At 38.0% G+C, this 20,336-nt stretch overlaps 1 protein-coding gene across 1 annotated transcript in view; it reads left to right on the top strand.

Annotated features, from left to right (window-relative positions):
- The first annotated feature begins 1,297 nt into the window (after positions 1-1,297).
- The window catches only part of LOC134670329 (uncharacterized), a 94,280-nt gene continuing 75,241 nt past the window's right edge, over positions 1,298-20,336 (top strand). Inside the window, exons 1-7 of the mRNA XM_063528128.1 lie at positions 1,298-1,482; positions 4,937-5,125; positions 5,677-5,848; positions 8,392-8,547; positions 9,985-10,061; positions 11,246-11,353; positions 15,844-15,921. Of these exons, the coding sequence (XP_063384198.1) occupies positions 1,453-1,482; positions 4,937-5,125; positions 5,677-5,848; positions 8,392-8,547; positions 9,985-10,061; positions 11,246-11,353; positions 15,844-15,921 (810 nt within the window). The 5' untranslated portion in view covers positions 1,298-1,452. The remainder of the gene's footprint in view (positions 1,483-4,936; positions 5,126-5,676; positions 5,849-8,391; positions 8,548-9,984; positions 10,062-11,245; positions 11,354-15,843; positions 15,922-20,336) is intronic.

Genomic DNA, 20,336 nt, shown 5'->3' with positions numbered 1-20,336 from the left:
CTCGCCTTCGTCAGCAATGCGGGTTTTAGAGCGCAGTGTGGTGTCCATTTTGAAATAAGGAGCATAAAATATAATGAGCAGGCAGTAAAAATTTATTACATTAAAACAATCATAAGTACATAGGCAAAGGGTTAGGTAATACATATGTGGGTGGGGTAGAAAAGTGGTTTCAATCGATGTGTGTGATGAATATTATGAGCTTCGGGTCTGATAACCCGATCGGTCGGCATGTCGTCTTATGTTTCAGGGCCCACTCAAATTTTGCTCGCGACCCACCAGTGGGTCGTGATCCATAGTTTGGGAAATGCTGGCATATAGGATAGGTGCCATAGACAGCGGAATATGACCAAAAAAACGGCGTATTGTTCCCAGTATTTATGATTCCGCGTGCAGCAAGTAAAAATACCACTATAGCTGGGTTGCGTGTTTGGTAGGAGGATATTACCAACACATGGGCAAAGTTTGTTACTGGACTCTGACCACGCTAAGTTTGCACTAGCTTTGTTAGTGACAATGCATACCATTTCCATTAGGAACCGATAGGTGCGCTATACTAGATATTACTGAAGTCGGATTTTATTTATCATTATTCTCTAAAGCCGAATAGTTTTGGGCTTCGGTTTACCCTCTGGGTTGGAAAGTCAGATGGCAGTGGCTTTCGTAAAAACTAGTGCCTATGCCAGTTATTTGGATTGAATGCAAGCGAACCCCAGGCTTTTATGAGCCGTGGTAAAAAGCCGGGACAACGCAAGAAATATGATGATCCTCTAGAGACGAACAGTCCTCTTTTATTTTTCAGTTTTATTTATGGAAACCAATTAAATCCAAGTGCCAACAATATTTATTTAATTCCTACTGTTAGTTAGTTCGTTTTTAGGGTTCCGTACCTCAAAAGGAAAAAACGGAACCCTTATAGGATCACTCGTGCGTCTGTCTGTCTGTCTGTCTGTCCCAGCCTATTTTCTCGGAAATTACTGGACCAATTTAGTTGATATTTAGTACACTTATGTAAATTAGTAGCCCAAAGATGGACATATTTTTTATATAATTTAAAAAAACGTAGGTTCGTTCGTTCTTAAGTTATTTAAGAAAATAGCCAAAAATGACCATTCCTTCCCTTTATCTCCGAAACTACTGGGTCTAAAATTCTGAAAAACATACTCAAAATAGTTCTTTACCTATAGATGGACAGGAAAACCTATTAGAAATGTGCGGTCAAGCGTGAGTCGGACTTATGTACGGAACCCTAGAAACGCGAGTCCTACTCGCACTTGGCCGGTTTTCTTGTACGGTGGATTATGACTGATATATTTCTTCAGATTGAAAGCAGGAACAGAAGAGTGGTCTGCGAACTGCTACGTGACACGCGCATGCGCGACACGACACCCAGGTTTAGCTCCAGCGCGCCATTGGCTGGGCGTTGTCGTGCCTGGAGCCAAGATCTGTGCCAAGATGGAGATCTCCAACGATACCCACCAGGATGTAAGTTAAATGTTGCTCCAAGAATTCTTAATATAACTTCTACATATCCGACCGAAAAACGTATATCGAAAAATCGATCTAGCTAGATCTTATCTCTGAGAAAACGAGCATTTTTGAGTTTTTATATATTTTCCGAACAAAGCTCGGTCTCCCAGATATTCTAATTTAACTACTGTGGGCCCGATTCGGATTTTGAAATAGACATCTATTAGATATTTTTTAGTCATCACCAATATACGATAACGATATGTTTAAGATCTAACCTGTCAAATTTGACATTTGCGCGATTCTGGAGATACTCTTGAACGTTTTCCACAGGATATGACTTAGAGATCCAATTCACATCTAATAGATATCTTACTCTATCTAACGTAAGTGACATTGGTTGCCCGAATTGCGCTGCAAAACTGAACTAGTTGATATATAAACTATAAGGTATCTAGAATGAATATAGTACGTGTCGTCTCTTGTGAATATCTTGAAGTTCGAATACGGCAGTAAAACTCCATCGGGTCGCTTTCTCATTATTAAGGTACCGAGTCTAAACCTATAAATTATGATCACATCAGTAAATACCTTATGTAAAGAAAACAACGATAACGATAAGAAAACAGACCTAAACAAATAGCGCAAACGAAACGCTCCGAAAAGGCTTTAGGAAGATTACTTTCCGTTTTATAGAAGAACATATTTTTGTCTACATTACAAGTTACATTTTATACGATTTATCGTAGTTTCTGTAGCATTTCAGTTTTCAGTTGCTCTTTCGCAAATTGTTAATGTGATATAAGACCATTTTACAGTTTTGAAGGAATAAGATTTTATTTAATAAGGATCGTCATGTACAAAGAAAAACATGTCAAGCAATCACATTACAATAAATACCTATAAACTAACTTATATACTAAAACTACAAATAAACACAGCACAATACATAAATTATTAAATAATAATAAACAGTTTTGAATGATTCATGGTTATAGAAGTTAAAACCAAAATAATAATAATATTATTACTTTGCTAATCCGCGAAAAGATAACGTGCTAGTAAATCAGTGCTAACCCGTTTTACTTAGGTACTCCCGTATTTTTACATGCAATTAATGTTACCACCCTCCCATCGCAATTTATGAAAAATAATAAGTAATATTAAATATGTATGGTTATGGTTGGTGGTGTGGTTATGGTGTGGTTGGTTGGTAATAAAATATGGTTATAATAGAACGGGATACAATTAAATACAAAAACAATATAAAAGGTAATCACGGTCCATATTCCGGTCGATATAAGTTCAGCACCATTTATTAAATTAAAAACAAAAAATGTTTAAGTACGTAAAGAGAATTCGTTGGCAAAGTTTAACAGAAAATATTGAAATGATTTAATACTTCAGGGAAAAGGCCTGAGCGTAATTGAAATCGAGCCAGCAATCCAGCCATCAGCCGCTTTACCGAGTAATCATGATTTGCCAAATTGCCAACAATAAACTTTTCCCGACACCTGCTTATTTATAATTCAAAATTAAATGTAACCCCTAAAGTTAATTATGCGTGCGAGTGGCGGGGCAAAATCAAGAGGCGAATAGCGAGACTCTTATAGACCTCAAATATACTTCAAATAAATGATCAACGGATTGAACTCCATGAATGGACATCAGAGAAGAAAACAACATAGTAGATGCTCAGTCTTCCTTTCTGACTTAATCATGAGATTGCCAAGAAACATTAAAGGCAATGTGAGTTGTCTTGTATCTACAGTCAAGTGTAAAATATGGCACACATCATATTTACTCAAAAATATGTTCCATAGCTCTTATGTTAGCGAATTAAGAACTATGGGACATAGTTTTTTAAAGTTATATGCACCCATATTTTTACACTTGACTGTAAGTACATACATATTTTATATTCTGCCATGAGTCATTAATCAAAAGACAGGAAGGAAACGGTTGAGAACGTCTGTATGAAAAAATGGGCGTTTCTGTTGCCTATTAAGCGCAACGCACGCAAGACGCAAGATTAGATAAGATTAGTACGCAAGAGTTCAGTAGCGTGATATTTTATTCAACGTTGATGATAAATGGAAGTCAAAAGGATAAACAATATGGTCAAATTTAAGCGCAGTTAATTCTTTAAATAACTTCGTTAGCTGGCCAATCTCAATTAAAACAGGCACTCTAGGGAAATACTGAGTTGATGAGCTTGCCACATGGTAAAGTGGTTGTTAAAAATTAATAGGTACGTTATTCATATTACACCATTAGTGCGCTAAAGGAACGTATTGTGTTTCGTATGTACGTAGTTATAATAAGGCATTTCCCTAAGATAATTATTGTTATATACTCATACGTTATCATAATTTTGTGCCCAATCACCTATTTTGTTTCATATTATGGAAGAGCCGCGGGGTAAACCATCTCGTATTTCCCTAGACGATTGATTTCAGTTTCCCCGATACAAGGAATTGGGGCACAAATGTAAATACAAATGTTATCGTATCTAGATGAAATATAATATTGTGGCTTTGGAAAATTCTCAGATACTATCGTAAAATATCAAAACTTTAGTTATTATGGCAGATAAAAGGAACTTCATTTATAAAACAATAATTTTCTAATAATGCTCGAGCGCTGATGGCGTATTAGCCAAATATTTAGGTTATAATATAGGTATAATTAATACAAACCAAATGTTTTATACTATTTTTATGAATTCGGTTAAAATCTAGCTTTTATAACTGATAAACATTGTCTTAAAAATAAATTGTTCGACACATCATCATCATCATCATTTCAGCCTATATACGTCCCACTGCTGAGCAGACGCCTCCTCTCATGCGCGAGAGGGTTTGGGCTATAGTCCCCACGCTAGCCCAATGCGGATTGGGGACTTCACATACACCTTTGAACGACACAATCGTCAGTTACTAAAATCGCCTCCGTAGTTTTGATGCTACGGACGGAACGTATGACAAAATCATACCTATGTACATACATTGTTTTGCTACATAGTTTTCTAAAATTATAACACCTCCATAGTAAGGGGAAAAAAATTACTATTTGCAAATACTATTTGAATTCAGCAATTTACTTACTTACTTTTACTCCTCTGACGCAGCGACCCAAAGTGTGTCTTGGCTTCCAACACGACTGCTCGCCACCGATCCCGGTCCTGCCGGCCTAGCCAAGGTTACAATCGCTGTCGCTACTACAACGAAAAGCATTATGTCTCTCTATCACTCATCCGTATTATTGCGATAGTGACATGTGACGTTTCGATCGCGACGGAGCATAAGCGATTGGCATCTTTTGGCTACGCGGCCTGTGCAGTGAGTTTCTTGCCGATCTCGAACCTGGAGTTTGCGCAGATCAGCGTCCACCACATCCTCCTAAAAATACCTAGATTGCCCGACCCGCCGGCTTTGCTATATGACCTAAATAATGTTTATTCCCTTAGATCTGCTGGTGGGCGACTCCGTACCGCTGGACAGGCGAGAATCCACCCAGCAAAGCGTGCGCGCAAACCGACCACGCATGCGATGTTTGTCACGAACGCGCTTGCACTTGCTCGCTACTCAGACCCAGTAGGGGATGTTTGGCTCACAACAAGCGCTCCAGGATCGAATACCACGTCCATGCGCCTATGGTTAGTCTTTTTTTTTAGTCATTTCAACCCAGTTTATGGGTATTGTCTTCTTCCTTCTTACGTTATCCTGGCATTTTGCCACAGGTCGTGGGAGCCTGGGGACCGCTTTACAACTAATCCATGATTTGACGTAGGCTCTAGTTTTTACCGAAGCAACTGCCATCTGACCTTCCAACCCAGAGGGGAAACTAGGCCTTATTGGGATTAGTCGGGTTTCCTCATGATGTTTTTCTTCACCGAAAAGCAACTAATAAATATCAAATGATATTTCGTATAGTCAGCCAAGAAAGTGGTCTACCACTTTTCGACTCATTGATTGATAGAGTCGACTCATTGATTAATAGAGTCGAAAAGTGGTAGACCACTTTCTTGGCTGACCATAAGTTCCGAAAAACTCATTGGTACGAGCCGGGGTTTGAACCCGCGACCTCCGGATTGAAAGTCGCACGCTTTTACCGCTAGGCCACAAGCGCATGGGTATTGTCATGGACTGCTATCATTACAGACCTCGTATCTCTATTTATAGTTTATTTATTTATTGCCTACTTTAGACTGACCGCATCGTAGCCACACTGGTGAAACTGACCCGCACAGCTCCTGACACGGCAAGAATACCGGGCGCTCCGGCCTGTAATTCAAGGGCCACCTTGCTGGCTTACCGGGTCGTGGCGCCCCGTCTGGTGTTACAAGTATTTCCTTGCGGTGGCGACAAGAAGGGCGATTGTAAGAAATAATAGTTATTTGTTTTACAAGGGGGCAAAGTTGTTGTTTAACCGCTCGTGCTATTGATACCAGAGCAAGCGAAAGATTCCAAAATTGAACCACGAGCGTAGCGAGCGTTGCGAGGGTTTCAAAGCACGAGGGTTAAACAAAATTTGCCCCCGAGTGAAACACAAAATTTTTCACCACACCAACCCGAAGCAAATATTAAATGTAAAATATCAAACAAAATCAAATCCAAATGAATTTTATTAAATATTTATCATCCAAAATCATCAATTCATCATTTAATAGTACATTATTGCAGAGGCCGGGAAAGGGCAAATCGTGGATGAGTTTCGATTTTGTCGGACGACGCGAAGCGGAGTCCGACAAAGAAGACGAATCCACGAATTGCTATTCCTGTCGAGGCATATATAGTGCTTTTCTCCAAACATGCGAGGAAATAAGCTAAAATAATTATTATTTAACCATCAAGCATCACTCAAATCAAACCTTCACATCCAAAATGTCAAAAACAATTTCCCTCTTTAATTAATTTTTAAAAGTTAAAGTTACAAACTTATTCTGCCATTCAGTATTCGTTCATTCAATATAATTGTGCAATATAGTTGGTCAAACCAACTTTTAAGTCAGTAAGAACCAGGAAAACTATACCCATCCTTTTCTTTTGGGTGCTAGTACTAGTTTAAGACAAAGATAGTATGATTCTCTTTGTCTATGTTTGAAATGAGAAAGTCCTTTGACAAACTATATAAGCTTTATGAACACGGATGAGATTTAAAAAAAATATAAAAATAATCTTTGATTTTATTAAGCAGTATTCGCACGATCATACACGTGAAATGATAGCTGATCGGGTCGTGTAGAAGCGGCTCGCGGCAATAATAATTGGCCGTTTTCGTTTTTTATTATTAAAAAGTAAAAAAACACTACAGTAATAAGTTATTACTGTAGTGTTTTTTTACTTCCCGTCCGCTAGAACAGGACAGCGATAGTTTGATGTTTTTTAATTAGAGTTTGACATTAACGAAGAACTTCCCGTACTATTTTTGCTACAGTAAGGTGAACATTTCCGAGCATATTGGAGAAAAAGTCAATTATACCGGCAAACATAAGAAAACAATATCAAACTGCACAACGGGACTTAATCGCGTATTTAAGTTTTAAGATTTACCTCCGACGTTTCGAGGACGGCGTTGTCCCCGTGGTCTCGGAGAAGACTGGCTCAAGTTGACATCAACATCTTCTAGCCGCGCGAGTTTTTCGAACTACCCGCACTTGGTCTTGTTTAGCAGTTTGAACGTTTTGCGCACTAGGGATGTCACTCTGTCGACACACAACACTAACGATATTCGATTTATCGACTGTCGATATTCGTTTCCGCTTACATTTACTAATGACTGGATTCCATGTGGATGAGATCTTAAAACCCTCGTCCCGATTAAAATTGCAATGTTTTTTGATTTCAATGGATTTTTGATTTGATTTTAATCGGGACGAGGGTTTTAAGATCTCATCCACATGGAATCCAGTCATTAGTAAATGTAAGCGGAAACGAATATCGACAGTCGATAAATCGAATATCGTTAGTGTTGTGTGTCGACAGAGTGACATCCCTAGTGCGCAAAACGTTCAAACTGATAAACAAGACCAAGTGCGGGTAGTTCGAAAAACTCGCGCGGCTAGAAGATGTTGATGTCAACTTGAGCCAGTCTTCTCCGAGACCACGGGGACAACGCCGTCCTCGAAACGTCGGAGGTAAATCTTAAAACTTAAATACGCGATTAAGTCCCGTTGTGCAGTTTGATAATGTTTAATAATCGTGAAAGTTTAAATCAGTGATAAGAAAACAACTCAAAATCTGCATTTGATTACTAAACTTTGCCTCACATGTGGATAAAATGTAACTTTGCTATTCGTTTTCGAAGTGCAAACTTATTTTGCTGGTGTGGTGAAAACTTATTTTTATAAATATCCTAAATGGCACCCCATTTCCTTGTCAAGATCTTAAAATGTCACGTCGTAACATCTAGATCAGCGGTCGGCAACCTTTTAGCAGCCAAGGGCCACATAGCAGTTAACGAAGCGGACGCGGGCCGCACTTTGTTAATATTTATGACTTTATCAGACATTGTCATCTGTCAATATAAGATACACAATAGCCAGGGAGGCTCGCGGGCCGCTGGTTACCGACCGCTGATCTAGATCATCTGGCTGTCGTAACAAGCTCTGGAGATGATATTTTTGTGTTCGAGTCAGAACTGCCCCTATCCCTCTTGTGCAATCAAACAGACTGATAGAATATTCTTAGCATTAATATAGTAGCTTTAATAATCATTATAATTATAATTCTGGTAAAATAATAGCCGCGACATGTCGATGTCGGCACTCTGTAGGTATTTCGCTATGATCCCCACGTCACAGGCTCAGCCTAGTGTGGGGATCACTGTACTGCCTCTCCTGTAATATTAATTTCTGAAATAAATATATTGTGAATTTTTGAATTTTATTACGGTTCAGATAATCCAAGAATTCTTTGATAGGCGAAACTTGTGATTTGGACCCTGGCGTAAATACCCACGGCAGCGCCTTGTTGCGACCCAGCCGAGTATTGACTCCTTGCTGCTGTTCATGCTACAAGCTGCGGATAACGAATACTACGCCCATAGCCACCACTGTGCGTTGGGAGGCACCCCTTGGTAAGCAGATACAAATTAGTCTTCGTTCTACGGGTGAAAACAGCAATCATCGTAAGCTGCTTTGATTCCGTCTCAGTTTCCAATTTTAGGTCTTATTTTAAAACCGTAAAAATACCCACTCACATAATTGATATTTTTCAGTGACCTCTATTATTATGTTAAAATAAGAGTGACAGTTCGCAACTACAGTTGCATGAATCATGTGAGTGGTTAACTTAGGTTAAGTTAATAGTAGTAGTTAGTCTCAGTAGTTTAAATTTGATTTAGGTCTTATTATGGGTCCAGGTCGGTTGAAACTTAACCAATTCCGAATCAGTTAAACAGTCTCAACTCTCAACACATTGCTAACACATAACGCAGTGGTGGATAGATGGTATACCAAAATCGAAATTCCGAATCTTTGCTTAAAAAGGAATTTCCCGTCTCACAAACTCATCACTTTACTCGTTTGTAGCAGTTTGTGGTACCTAAAGTAACACATTAAAATACCAACCTCGCCGTTTTGTCTTTTCTACAAAATACGTAGATAATTTAGTATGGAGTTTACATCCAAAATGACTTAACTCTACTAGAAAAAGTACACCATTTTAGGGTGTATGCTTTTAAAAATAAAATGTACAATTATGTGTAAGAAAATAGGAACTTTGATCATTTGGTCTGAGGTATAGAATCGAGTCGGGTCTTAATGAGCACCGAAACCGGGGGATAGTTAGTTTTTAAGATGACAAAGAATCTTTTCTCGTTACTAAGAAGGGATATTGTATCAAGGGCGTGCAGTCAACCGACTTTACTTCTAAGTCTACTGAGAAACTGTTTTCTGTTCTCTTAACATAAACATTTTCTATTTGAGTCGCCATTTTGGTTGGCTCTTGAATTTGTTCTGTCGACATAAATATTTTCTGGCGGCGACTTTTTATGAAAGACGATATCTGAATCCCAGCAAAGGCATAAATGTAAAAGAATGCCAAGATTCTAAACGGTTTCGCTAATAAAGTAAGTGAGATCTAACCGGAACCTGTGCTCGATATTAAACTTTCATGAGACATATTTTAAACTGTTTTTTAAACGACAACGGTTTCACTCACTTGAATTTTTAGTCGCTATTGGCGACATGTTTCGGGCCCTTCGGGGTCCTTCTTCAGGCTCGAGTGCTCGCGGCGACTGCAAGTCCTGCACTGATCGCGCCGCCCGCCTCGTGCGACTAGGAGAGCCTGAGGAAGGACCGCCGAAGGGTCCGAAACATGTCGCCAATAGCGACAAAAAATTCAAGTGGAAACCATGCCCTTAAAAGTCCCTTAAACCACACTTCCTGTCACGCATATTTAACGTTTATCAATTGCTTAAAAATGATTCGTTATATTATTTGCTTTCATTGTGAACCTTATAAGACCAATAATAATATTTCACTGATGATTCTTTATCTAATTCTGCTTTTAGATGGCGAAGAATTTCTCAAGGTGAAGTTTTTACCGAACGATTTCGAAATCGGAAGTTACAACGAAAAACAAATAACGGTATGTCCGTCTAGAATCTGTCATTTATACTTTTTTTTTCATTCGAAGAATAAGAAGAAGAAGAGATTCCCGAAGAAAGGCCAGGTCAAGAGCACCCTAAACCGGCGAGCGTGTATGAGGAATGTTATGAAAGTGAAGGAAGCGAAAGAGGTATGTCAGGATCGTAGCAATTAGGTATTTGGAAATCCGTGATCTCTGCCCATCCCTCCCGGAAATAGGCGTGATAAAAAAAAAGGTTGTATGGTTTTCATACATTACACATGCTTTGTGAAGCGGCGGTCACGCACATCTAGTAATGGGCCCCGATACCTACATATAACTGCATTATCATTATTATGTGTGTGTTATTTGTATTGATGTGTTGTCTGAATAAATGTATTCTATTCTATTATGGCAGTGCTCATAGTTCCAAGAAAACACATTCAAATTCTCCCGTAACAAAAGTCACTAATTCAATTTCCGTTTTTTCTTTTTACTGTACAATAGCTATACTAAAATTTAATTACAAAGGGTATCCAAAAACGTAATTTAATTATTTTAAAAGTTCACCGGGAATCTAAAATAATACCCTCACTGAAATGAACCATTCGGAAACTTCACCGTTAATTGCTTGAAAGGGAATTTTTATATTGTTTAACGATTTTCTTTCTTCCTAACGAATGCATAATGAGTTATTGTTAAGCTTCTATTACGTCGTATTTACATTGTTGGATTGCTTCGAACCCTTTCTCTTCAAGAAATAATTGCGATGAAATCCATTGTTGAGATTCTAGCGAGAATATTTTACTGATTCTATACTGGTACTGTTTTACTTTGTGCAGACAACAGTACCGAAGACAAGTGCTTGTTTAAAATGTATGAGCTAGCTTGCATTTCTTAACGAACTGCGGTGTCGTAAAAAGGGAGAAAACATTATATTTAGTCAATCTGTACTGTAATTATTATTTTGAGATCCAGCAGCGTATTTTCAACAACTCACAGACGTATCGTCTGATGGTTAGTGATTACCGTCCTGCAACACGAGAGACACCTGCAACACGAGATGGATTGTAAGCGTGATGCCGGAATTTAAGATGGGAGTACGAGTAGGCTCTTTTCTTGAAGGTCGTATCGGTCCGGAAAAACCGCAGGCGACAGTTCATTCCACAGTTTACACACACACTATTACACGTATATTGTTTCAGGTAATTTTGGAGCCTCGACGAGTGTGCAGGCGCAGATTGTTCGTGTTTAGAGCGAAGGTCGCGCATGCGTACAAGCCGCTTTATCTTCTCATCGACACTGCTATAGATGTGAGTATATCGGGTGTCCCCAAAATAGTCTTGGGTTTTAGGGACAACCTGTATAGGGATTACACCTATTCCATGAAATTGTCTACCGCTTGTACCGTACAACGCGAATTTTCTGAAGATATGTAGGTATAGGAGTTTTTGTGACAAAAGGTCAGAAATATGCACAGAATAATAACTGCCGACTTTAAAAGCCGAAAAAAAAGGTGGGATATATGAAATAAGATTCGTTTGTACGGGACAGCCTGTGGAAACATTCATAGAAGCATTCCATGGGTTGTCCCGTACAGACGCATTATTTTTATTCGGTGCATATTTTTGACCATTTGTCATAGAAAAGAAAACTCTTATAACTGTAAATCTTCAGACAATTCGTTCGTACAGGACAAGGATAGACAATTCCATGGAATGCTTAGGTATTTAATTTATTTATTTGAATTTTATCGTATAATATATTTTATTCGATTTCATTAATCCTTCGATGTTCACGGACATATTGGCAGTAAAAGATACATTTATAAATGCCTGATTTCTGAAAATCAGCGTCATGGCTTGCCGTGGCATTATGCTGAGTGGGGATCCTCTTTAGCATCTTAATAGTTTGTGTAATTTGTTTTGTGTGTTATTTCCAAGATGTTAAATAAATGTATTTCTTCTTCTTCTTCTTTAAAGTAATAACGCTCCCACCGGTAACTGTACGTATAATTAATTAACAACAACACTAAGCAACATTAAAAAGTGACCACACTGTAGTGTCGTCCCGTTCTCTTATATAAATTGATTTGAAAGGGACGACACTACAGTGTTGCCACTTTTTAATTTCTACTCTTTTTTGCCAGGCTGTATTTAAAACAATAGGTTCAACAATACAAAAAGCGCTGGTGGCCTAGCGGTAAGAGCGTGCGACTTTCAATCCGGAGGTCCCGGGTTCAAACCCCGGCTCGTACCAATGAGTTTTTCGGAAGCTATGTACGAAATATCATTTGATATTTGCCAGTCGCTTTTCGGTGAACGAAAACATCGTGAGGAAACCGGACTAATCCCAATAAGGCCTAGTTTCCCCTCTGGGTTGGAAGGTCAGATGGCAGTCGCTTTCGTAAAAACTAGTGCCTACGTCAAATCATGGGATTAGTTGTCAAGCGGACCGCAGGCTCCCATGAGCCGTGGCAAAATGCCGGGACAACGCCAGGAAGAAGAAGAAAAGAGGTACAACAATACAACAAAACACAAATTAAAAATATTTTATTCCTTTGCCAGATGATACAGATATTTTATTTTACTCTCTATTGTGCGGAATTTAATTACGCTCTCTAATTAAGGAAACAGGATTCTATTTACTAACAAGGGAGGAAAGCCGCTGATTATGTTACATACGGCCATTATTTGATCGTCACGAAATTTTCTAACAAAAGGATAATGTACATACATTTGCGCCAAAATATGTGTATAAACAGATCAGATCGATGCACAACAATAGCTAGCACGAGCGGAATGAATAATGAATGAAATTAACCGCATGAAAATCCGTTCAGTAGATTTTGAGTTTACCACAAACAAACAAACATACGAACAGTTTGTTTATACGGTGTAGTGATACTGATAATAAAATTGTGATTTTTACTTTTTGAAGACGGAAAATAAGGACGGGATGAATAGGTAGTATACAATCGGTGGTCGCTGAACGTTAGTTATATACATTTAATCGAGTTAATATTATTATCACCAAAAAATAACTATAAAAGAAAACAAATGTCACACAGATGTACTACCCTATAGTTCATTTTTTTTAGCATTAGAAAGAACTCCACAGAAGTAAGCGTACAGTTTTTATCAGGCTCTTTAATTGTTAATAATTATTGAATTATCTAATGTAGCACGGTCATTACATATAATTTACTTCAAATTATTACCGCTAAAAGTGCCGGATTTGGAACCACAAGCTTACTTCTGCGAAGTTCTTTCTAATGCTAAAAAAAACGAACTATAACGAGTGTATTTTTTTGCATGCGTTCCAAAGATGTTCACACGCAAATATACCGAAATTCTCACGAAAACGTGACTTTTTCTCGTTAGTCAGGTAAAAAACAGGGAAAAGATGTCAACTAATGCCTCTGTTCAACCACGCCATTTCCTCCAGGGATCACTCCGTTATTGATTAGCGCCCATCTCATCCATCCTGGCGACGTGTGAGCGATGGTTTTGGGTCCAAATCCGTGAGTGACAATCTGACGATTCCGTTTGGTCATAGATAAAATAATTTTAAAAATAGTTTTCCTGGTGTTGTCCTTCCTTCCTTTATGAAGTCCAGCGAATTTTACAACGGTCTACCTTGGGGAAGCCAACTGTCGAGGGCAAGATCAAATCGTTTGTTTCCACAGTCAACTATAAAAGATATGACGAAACTCCAAAACATCGGCTCGAATGACGAATAATTATGTATTGAAAACCCGGGTTTTTACGGCCAAAAAATAATGCGAAAATATAAGACTTAAACGGACAAACGGATTTTCAATACGGGGTTTAAACTTGGCTGCCATTAGTCTAGATACGACACGGTTGGATTTGACAAATAGATGTGTGCTCTCCGCGCTCATTTAGGTAGATTACTTTCAAAGCTGATCAATTTTAAAGTAACAGTTTCATAGTTACATGCATATTGGAAAAACTTGTTTACAAAGGGATAGACTGAATACAAGTTCACATTATGAAATTGATACAGAAAACATCGTATTGAAAGTATCGAACATCCATTTCTTTGCAATATCCATAAACGAATACCATAAGCAGCCGAACAGGTGAAAGTAGATTTAGTTTTTTTTTATATATTTATTGGTACACGCGTCTCACAAATCGAACAGATTTTAGTCTTATTAGCATAAATTTACTGGGATTTCCATTGCAAATAATTCTTCATTGTCACGGATAATAAATCAACTGCTTCCTTTAGCGGATTTAGCACAAAGGAATTTGTAATGGTCTGTAATGGTTAGTCAAGAACCGGTATGCGACTTGAGCGTTTAGACGAGTGAAAACACACCATCCTATTTGCACTTTGCAGAATAATTTTGCAAGTACTATTTAAGCGGCTTCATGCTAAATCTTGCAGAAATTTAAATACTAAATTTTATCACTAAGCAAAAACGTAGGTGCGCGTACGCTAAGATGTCACAATGTTACAAGCATATTACAAAAACGTTGACGCAAATTATTTGTGCATGCAAGTTGCTATAATGTGGCTGAGGTACCGAGCACCATGTCATTGATATTTATTTATATGAATAAGAATGGTTTCACGTTTATTTAAACTATATTGCACAAAAGAACAACTTACTTACCTGCCACTTACTTACACCACTGAACTTAATGCCATGAGGCATTATTTACCAGTCAACCCTAAGGCAAAGCAGAAAAGATTGTAGGCGGTGCTTTTCAAAACCAAAAGAAAAAGTTATAACAACATTTAAAATGTTGATTGATACACGCTTAAAGTTTTGCACATTTTATTGAACATTTAGTGCCATGATATTTGATAATTATTTCAATAGAAAAACGCGTAATCCTGGCGAATTAGGTATTTGACTCTGCACGGTTGACTCAAACCTATGGAGCGTGTCGAAGTGCCGCTAATTCAGCCGCTGCTCCTACCGTCCGGACCGCCCGGCCAATGTGCAAGGCGGCAAGTTCTGACCCACCTGGCGTCCCAAATTACTATACACTTATCCTTTCCCCTAAGTTCAAATTTCAGCCTGTCAGGCCTTTTGCCATCAGAGCGAGGCTTAGACCTGGAGGTTTCTGCGTAAACGGTTCATTTGCAAACACAAGTGCTCTTTTGACACTATAATTTCAATACTCAATACTCAATACTCAATATCTTTATTGCGAATAAGGAATAGTCCATGCAGTAGTGGATACACAGTATCAAACAAGTTAAAACAGGAAAAAAATAAAGTAATTTAAAAACATGTCAAAAATACAGAAAATAGATAGCACATAATAAAATTGATAATGTCATTAGAATAAAAATGAATAATTATACAGATTAATACAACACATCACAAGATTCAACAAACAATTATAATAACAGTCCAAAACAATAAAAATCAAGATAAAATTAATGCAATTCCAAGGTCTATGTTAATCAAATATCTTACCAAAGTATTCGTCCAGGTTATAGAATGGTCTACTTATTAAATATGTCTTAAGATTCGTACTAAACTCTTTAACATTATTGGAATCCTTAATTTTTATGTCAAGACTATTATATATTTTAATTGCGATGTGGTTGATGCTTTTCTTATAGTATGCAAAGTGTGATTCAGGTAGCACAAGATCTAAATTGCGGAGAGAGATTTAGAGTATGGTGGCGTGGTAATCTCTTAAAACTAAATTTAAACTAATCTGTACCAATTTATACCATGAGCAACTACATCAGGTAATTTAATATGAATATTTACATGTATCAGTTAAATTAATTTTAATAAAATTGTTAACAGGGTGTTCGAATAATCTGCGAAGTGCCTGTGGGTGGAGGGGAGAGGAACAATTCCGTCATTGCTCTTCGCTTAATGCAGGTAAATCACATAATCGATATTATTAATATTTCCACTTAATCATATAAATTATCAGCCCTAACGTTATTATGTTGATATAATATAAGTAATGGCATTCCTATGATGACGGTCTGAAGAGAGTGGGCATTTGAATTTATATTATTGATACTAGAAAACGTTATTTGTTAAAAGTATCTGCATGGAAAAACATGCAATGCGCGTTTTTTCAGGGATGAAACTTAGCTTGATCGATTTTTCGACAGAAAACCCCCATATAGCACAACAAAAGCGTTAGAGCCGTTTCTGAGATCCCCGAAATATATAATTATATACCTACATATAATCAAGAATGTGAATATCTTGTCTTTTTTTGGAAGCCGGTTGACATAACGAATAAATTATTCAACGCTAGAAAACTCATTGTTTAATACGATCATAAAATACTTATAGCACCTTTGTCATTTTACGAGCCCTGCATACAAGGTGCTTGTTAAGGCTGGCTTATGCTATAGTTCGTTTTTTAGGGTTCCGTACCCAAAGGGTAAAACGGGACCCTATTACTAAGACTTCGCTGTCCGTCCGTCCGTCCGTCCGTCCGTCCGTCCGTCTGTCACCAGGCTGTATCTCACGAACCGTGATAGCTAGACAGTTGAAATTTTCACAGATGATGTATTTCTGTTGCCGCTATAACAACAAATACTAAAAACAGAATAAAATAAAGATTTAAATGGGGCTCCCATACAACAAACGTGATTTTTGACCAAAGTTAAGCAACGTCGGGAGGGGTCAGTACTTGGATGGGTGACCGTTTTTTGTTTGCTTTTTTTTGTTTTTTTTTTTGCATTATGGTACGGAACCCTTCGTGCGCGAGTCCGACTCGCACTTGCCCGGTATTTTTAGCATTAGAAAGAACTCCGCAGAAGCAAGCGTGCAGTTTTTATCAGGCTTGTTATTTGTTACTAATGATTGAATTATCTAATGTAGCATGGTCAATACATATAATTTACTTCAAATTGTTACCGCTAAAAGTGCCAGATTTAGAACCACAAGCGAACTTCTGCGAAGTTCTTTCTAATGCTAAAAAAAACGGACTATACATCGATCCGAAGTTCGGATCCCGAACCCGAACTAATTTTGTGAAATACTTATCCTTTTTTTCCATTATTTTAAAAAGATTATGTACTTAAAACGTATTTTTTTTGTGGATGAGTTTCAGTTAAATTACAGGCTGTGATCCTCATGTGACGAGAAAGGTGCTACGAATTAATCTGAAGGGAATTACGAGGAGAGGAAAACCAATGAAAAGGTGGATGGACTGTGTGCGAGATGATATGAAACGAGCGCAAGTGAATGATGAGATGACGGGTGACAGAGAGGTGTGGAAGAGAAAGACATGCTGCGCCGACCCCAAGTGAATGGGAAAAGGGCAAGAGAATGATGATGATGATCCATTCCTTACATACATATTATAACCACGCCTATTTCCCGGAGGGGTAGGCAGAGACCATGGATTTCCACTTGCTACGATCCTGTCATACCTCTTTCGGTACATCACTTTCATAACATTCCTCAAACACGCTCGCCGGTTTTGGGCGCTCTTGACCTAGCCTTTCTTCACGATTTCACTCATTTGATTAGAGAAATTCCGCCGAGGTCTACCCCTTCCAACTCCCACTTCTACTTCTTCCTTATACACTCACTTTGTTAGCCTTCTTTCACTCATTCTTTTCACGTGTCCAAACCTTCCCTACTAATCTTCTTCTTCCTATTCCTCGCGTTGTCCCGGCATTTTTGCCACAGCTCATGAGAGCCTGGTGTCCGCTTGACAACCAATCCAAACAATTGGCATAGGTACTAGTTTTTACGAAACCTTCCCTACTAATATCTAATTATAAATTTGAACGTAACTCTGTGTCTGACTGTCTGTCTGTCTATCTGTTAACTCTTCGCGTTTAACTGCGGAACCTACTTAAATGTTAAACTTAAAGAGTTTAAGGCCCGGAAAAGGAAAAAGAATAGTTTTTATCAATAATCGTCATTCCACGGAGATGAAGTCGCAGAAGCTATTATCTACATAAAATTGAATTTCATTAATATGCGCCATCTAGGAGTAAGTGATAACTTTATTATGACTTGCAAAGAATCGTCCTCAAGTAGTTTCGCCCTGGCTAGAGGCCAAGCCATACAGCTAGTTTCAGTAGCAAATTCTCCAATACAATAAGTATAATATATTGTTACTTGGATGCCAATTCCAACTTACATTTTTACTTCGTCTTATCATCATTCGCCCGTACATCTCGCTCGCGCTAATATAAGCACGGACAAGTACAAGCGAAATGAAGGCGCAAATGATAACAAAATAAGATGTTATTTTCGTACACGGTGGGAAGAAGTTGATATCTGGCGGGAAAAAATTTAAGAAATTGGAACCTTATGTAATCTTACTTTAAGTTCAAATTCCTTCAGTAGAATATCTCGAGCTTCTTCCCGCCGTGTAAGGATTTAGAATTTAGATTATCAAAATGCACGTTCGATTTGACCTCTTACTCTATTGGCATTGTTTTGGTTTTGTAAGTAGTACCAGCCTCATTTTGTAGAAAATGTTTTTAGTAACTGTGTTCTCACTGGGAAAATTTAGTGTCACTTTTTTTTTGGAAGTCTATTTTTAAATTAAAATTTTTTTTGGTCAAACTTCGAAATAAACTAGGAAAAATATACAGTAGCCTTGTGGTTTGGCGAAGACAGGGCAATCGTGAGAGGTGTGAGGCCGGGTCGCGCGCACCCGAACTGCATACATCACCATTGTTAATAGCTCGGTACTAATTACAAGGCTCGCGTGTCTTATAATGAGTCAAGTGTAAATTTTGCACAGATGTGTAAAAGTCTATGACAACCCTACTGTGTTCTTGTGCTGTGTCCGCATTAACGCATACATCCAAGACATTGGCCCATTGTAACTTTTTACGCTGTGGTTGGTCAAGGCGAATTTGAATGTGTGAGAGCCGCATACATATTTTATGTATTGCGTAAATAATTCATTTGGGCGAAGGGAAACCACAGGCATGGGAAAGAATGAAAATGAGATGTTTACTGATATTTTCTGTTATTTGATTTGTTTGTTTGATACAGACCCATTGATATCAGCAGTATTAGGTTGCCATGAGAATGTAAAGGATAATGTTGTAGGCAGCAGATTTTTGTATTTTTGTTTGCAATTATGTTAATTAGATACTCACTGATACTTAGGTATGCCGTATGTTGCAATTTACATGGGAAGTAAGTGAAAAATGCTCGTATTATATCATCGGATGAAAACTAAAACTCACTATTTAGTACATTATATATATATATATCATCGGATGAAAACTAAAACTCACTATTTAGTATATTAATAGACACAACGAAGACCATTTTTTAAGTGTAACGTATTTATTGCAGTATTCATAATATAATTGTGACATAATTTATGTATACGCTATACGAAGAACCTAAATTTGATAATTAATCATCGTCTTCCTCGCGTTATCCCAGCTTTTTGTCACGGCTCATAGGAGCCTGGGGCTGCTTAGCAACTAATCCCAAGAATTGGAATAGTCACCAGATTTTACGCTAGCGACTGCCATCCGACCTTCAACCCAGAGGGGAAACTTGTTGGGATTAGTCCGGTTTCCTTATAATGTTTTCCTTCCCGAGAAAAGCGACTGGTAAATATCAAATTATATATCAAATCAAACATAGGGTCCGAAAAATTGGTACTAGTCTGGGTTTCAACCCATGACCACCGGATTGAAAGTCGCACGTTCTTACCGCTGCTAGGCTACCAATGCTTTTTTAGGGTTCCGTACCCAAAGGGCATTTTTAAAACTACCTACAAACAAACCTATCCTACTAAACCTACCTAACGGGACCCTATTACTAAGACTCTGCTGTCCTTCCGTCCGTCCGTCTGTCTGTCACCAGGCTGTATTTCACGAACCGTGATAGCTATACAGTTGAAATTTTCACAGATGATGTATTTCTGTTGCCGCTATAACAACAAATACTAAAAACAGTGGGGCTCCCATACAACAAACGTGATTTTTGACCGAAGTTAAAAGCAACGTCGGGCGAGGTCAGTACTTGGATGGATAATTTATTTTAGCCTTTTTGTTCCATTATGGTACGGAACCCTTCGTGCGCGAGTTCGACTCGCACTTGCCTGGTTTTTTTTCAATTGTGATACTGTAGTGTAGATTAAATGTTGGTAAAACCATTTCGGTGTTAATTATTTTGTATTTTGTTTTCTGTATTATGATTGCACTAAATACTTATTTTTTTATACGCACTAGAGTTAAAACACTGGTCTTAAGTATCCTGTGACCAACATTGATGAAAAAGGGTTTCAGGCGTTCCGTTTTTCCCAGCTTTTGCAATGGTAATGAATGACTGAGTATGTC

Source organism: Cydia fagiglandana, chromosome 13 (assembly GCF_963556715.1).
Source record: "Cydia fagiglandana chromosome 13, ilCydFagi1.1, whole genome shotgun sequence".
Taxonomy (NCBI): domain Eukaryota; kingdom Metazoa; phylum Arthropoda; class Insecta; order Lepidoptera; family Tortricidae; genus Cydia; species Cydia fagiglandana.
This window is presented reverse-complemented; position numbering and strand designations above follow the sequence as displayed.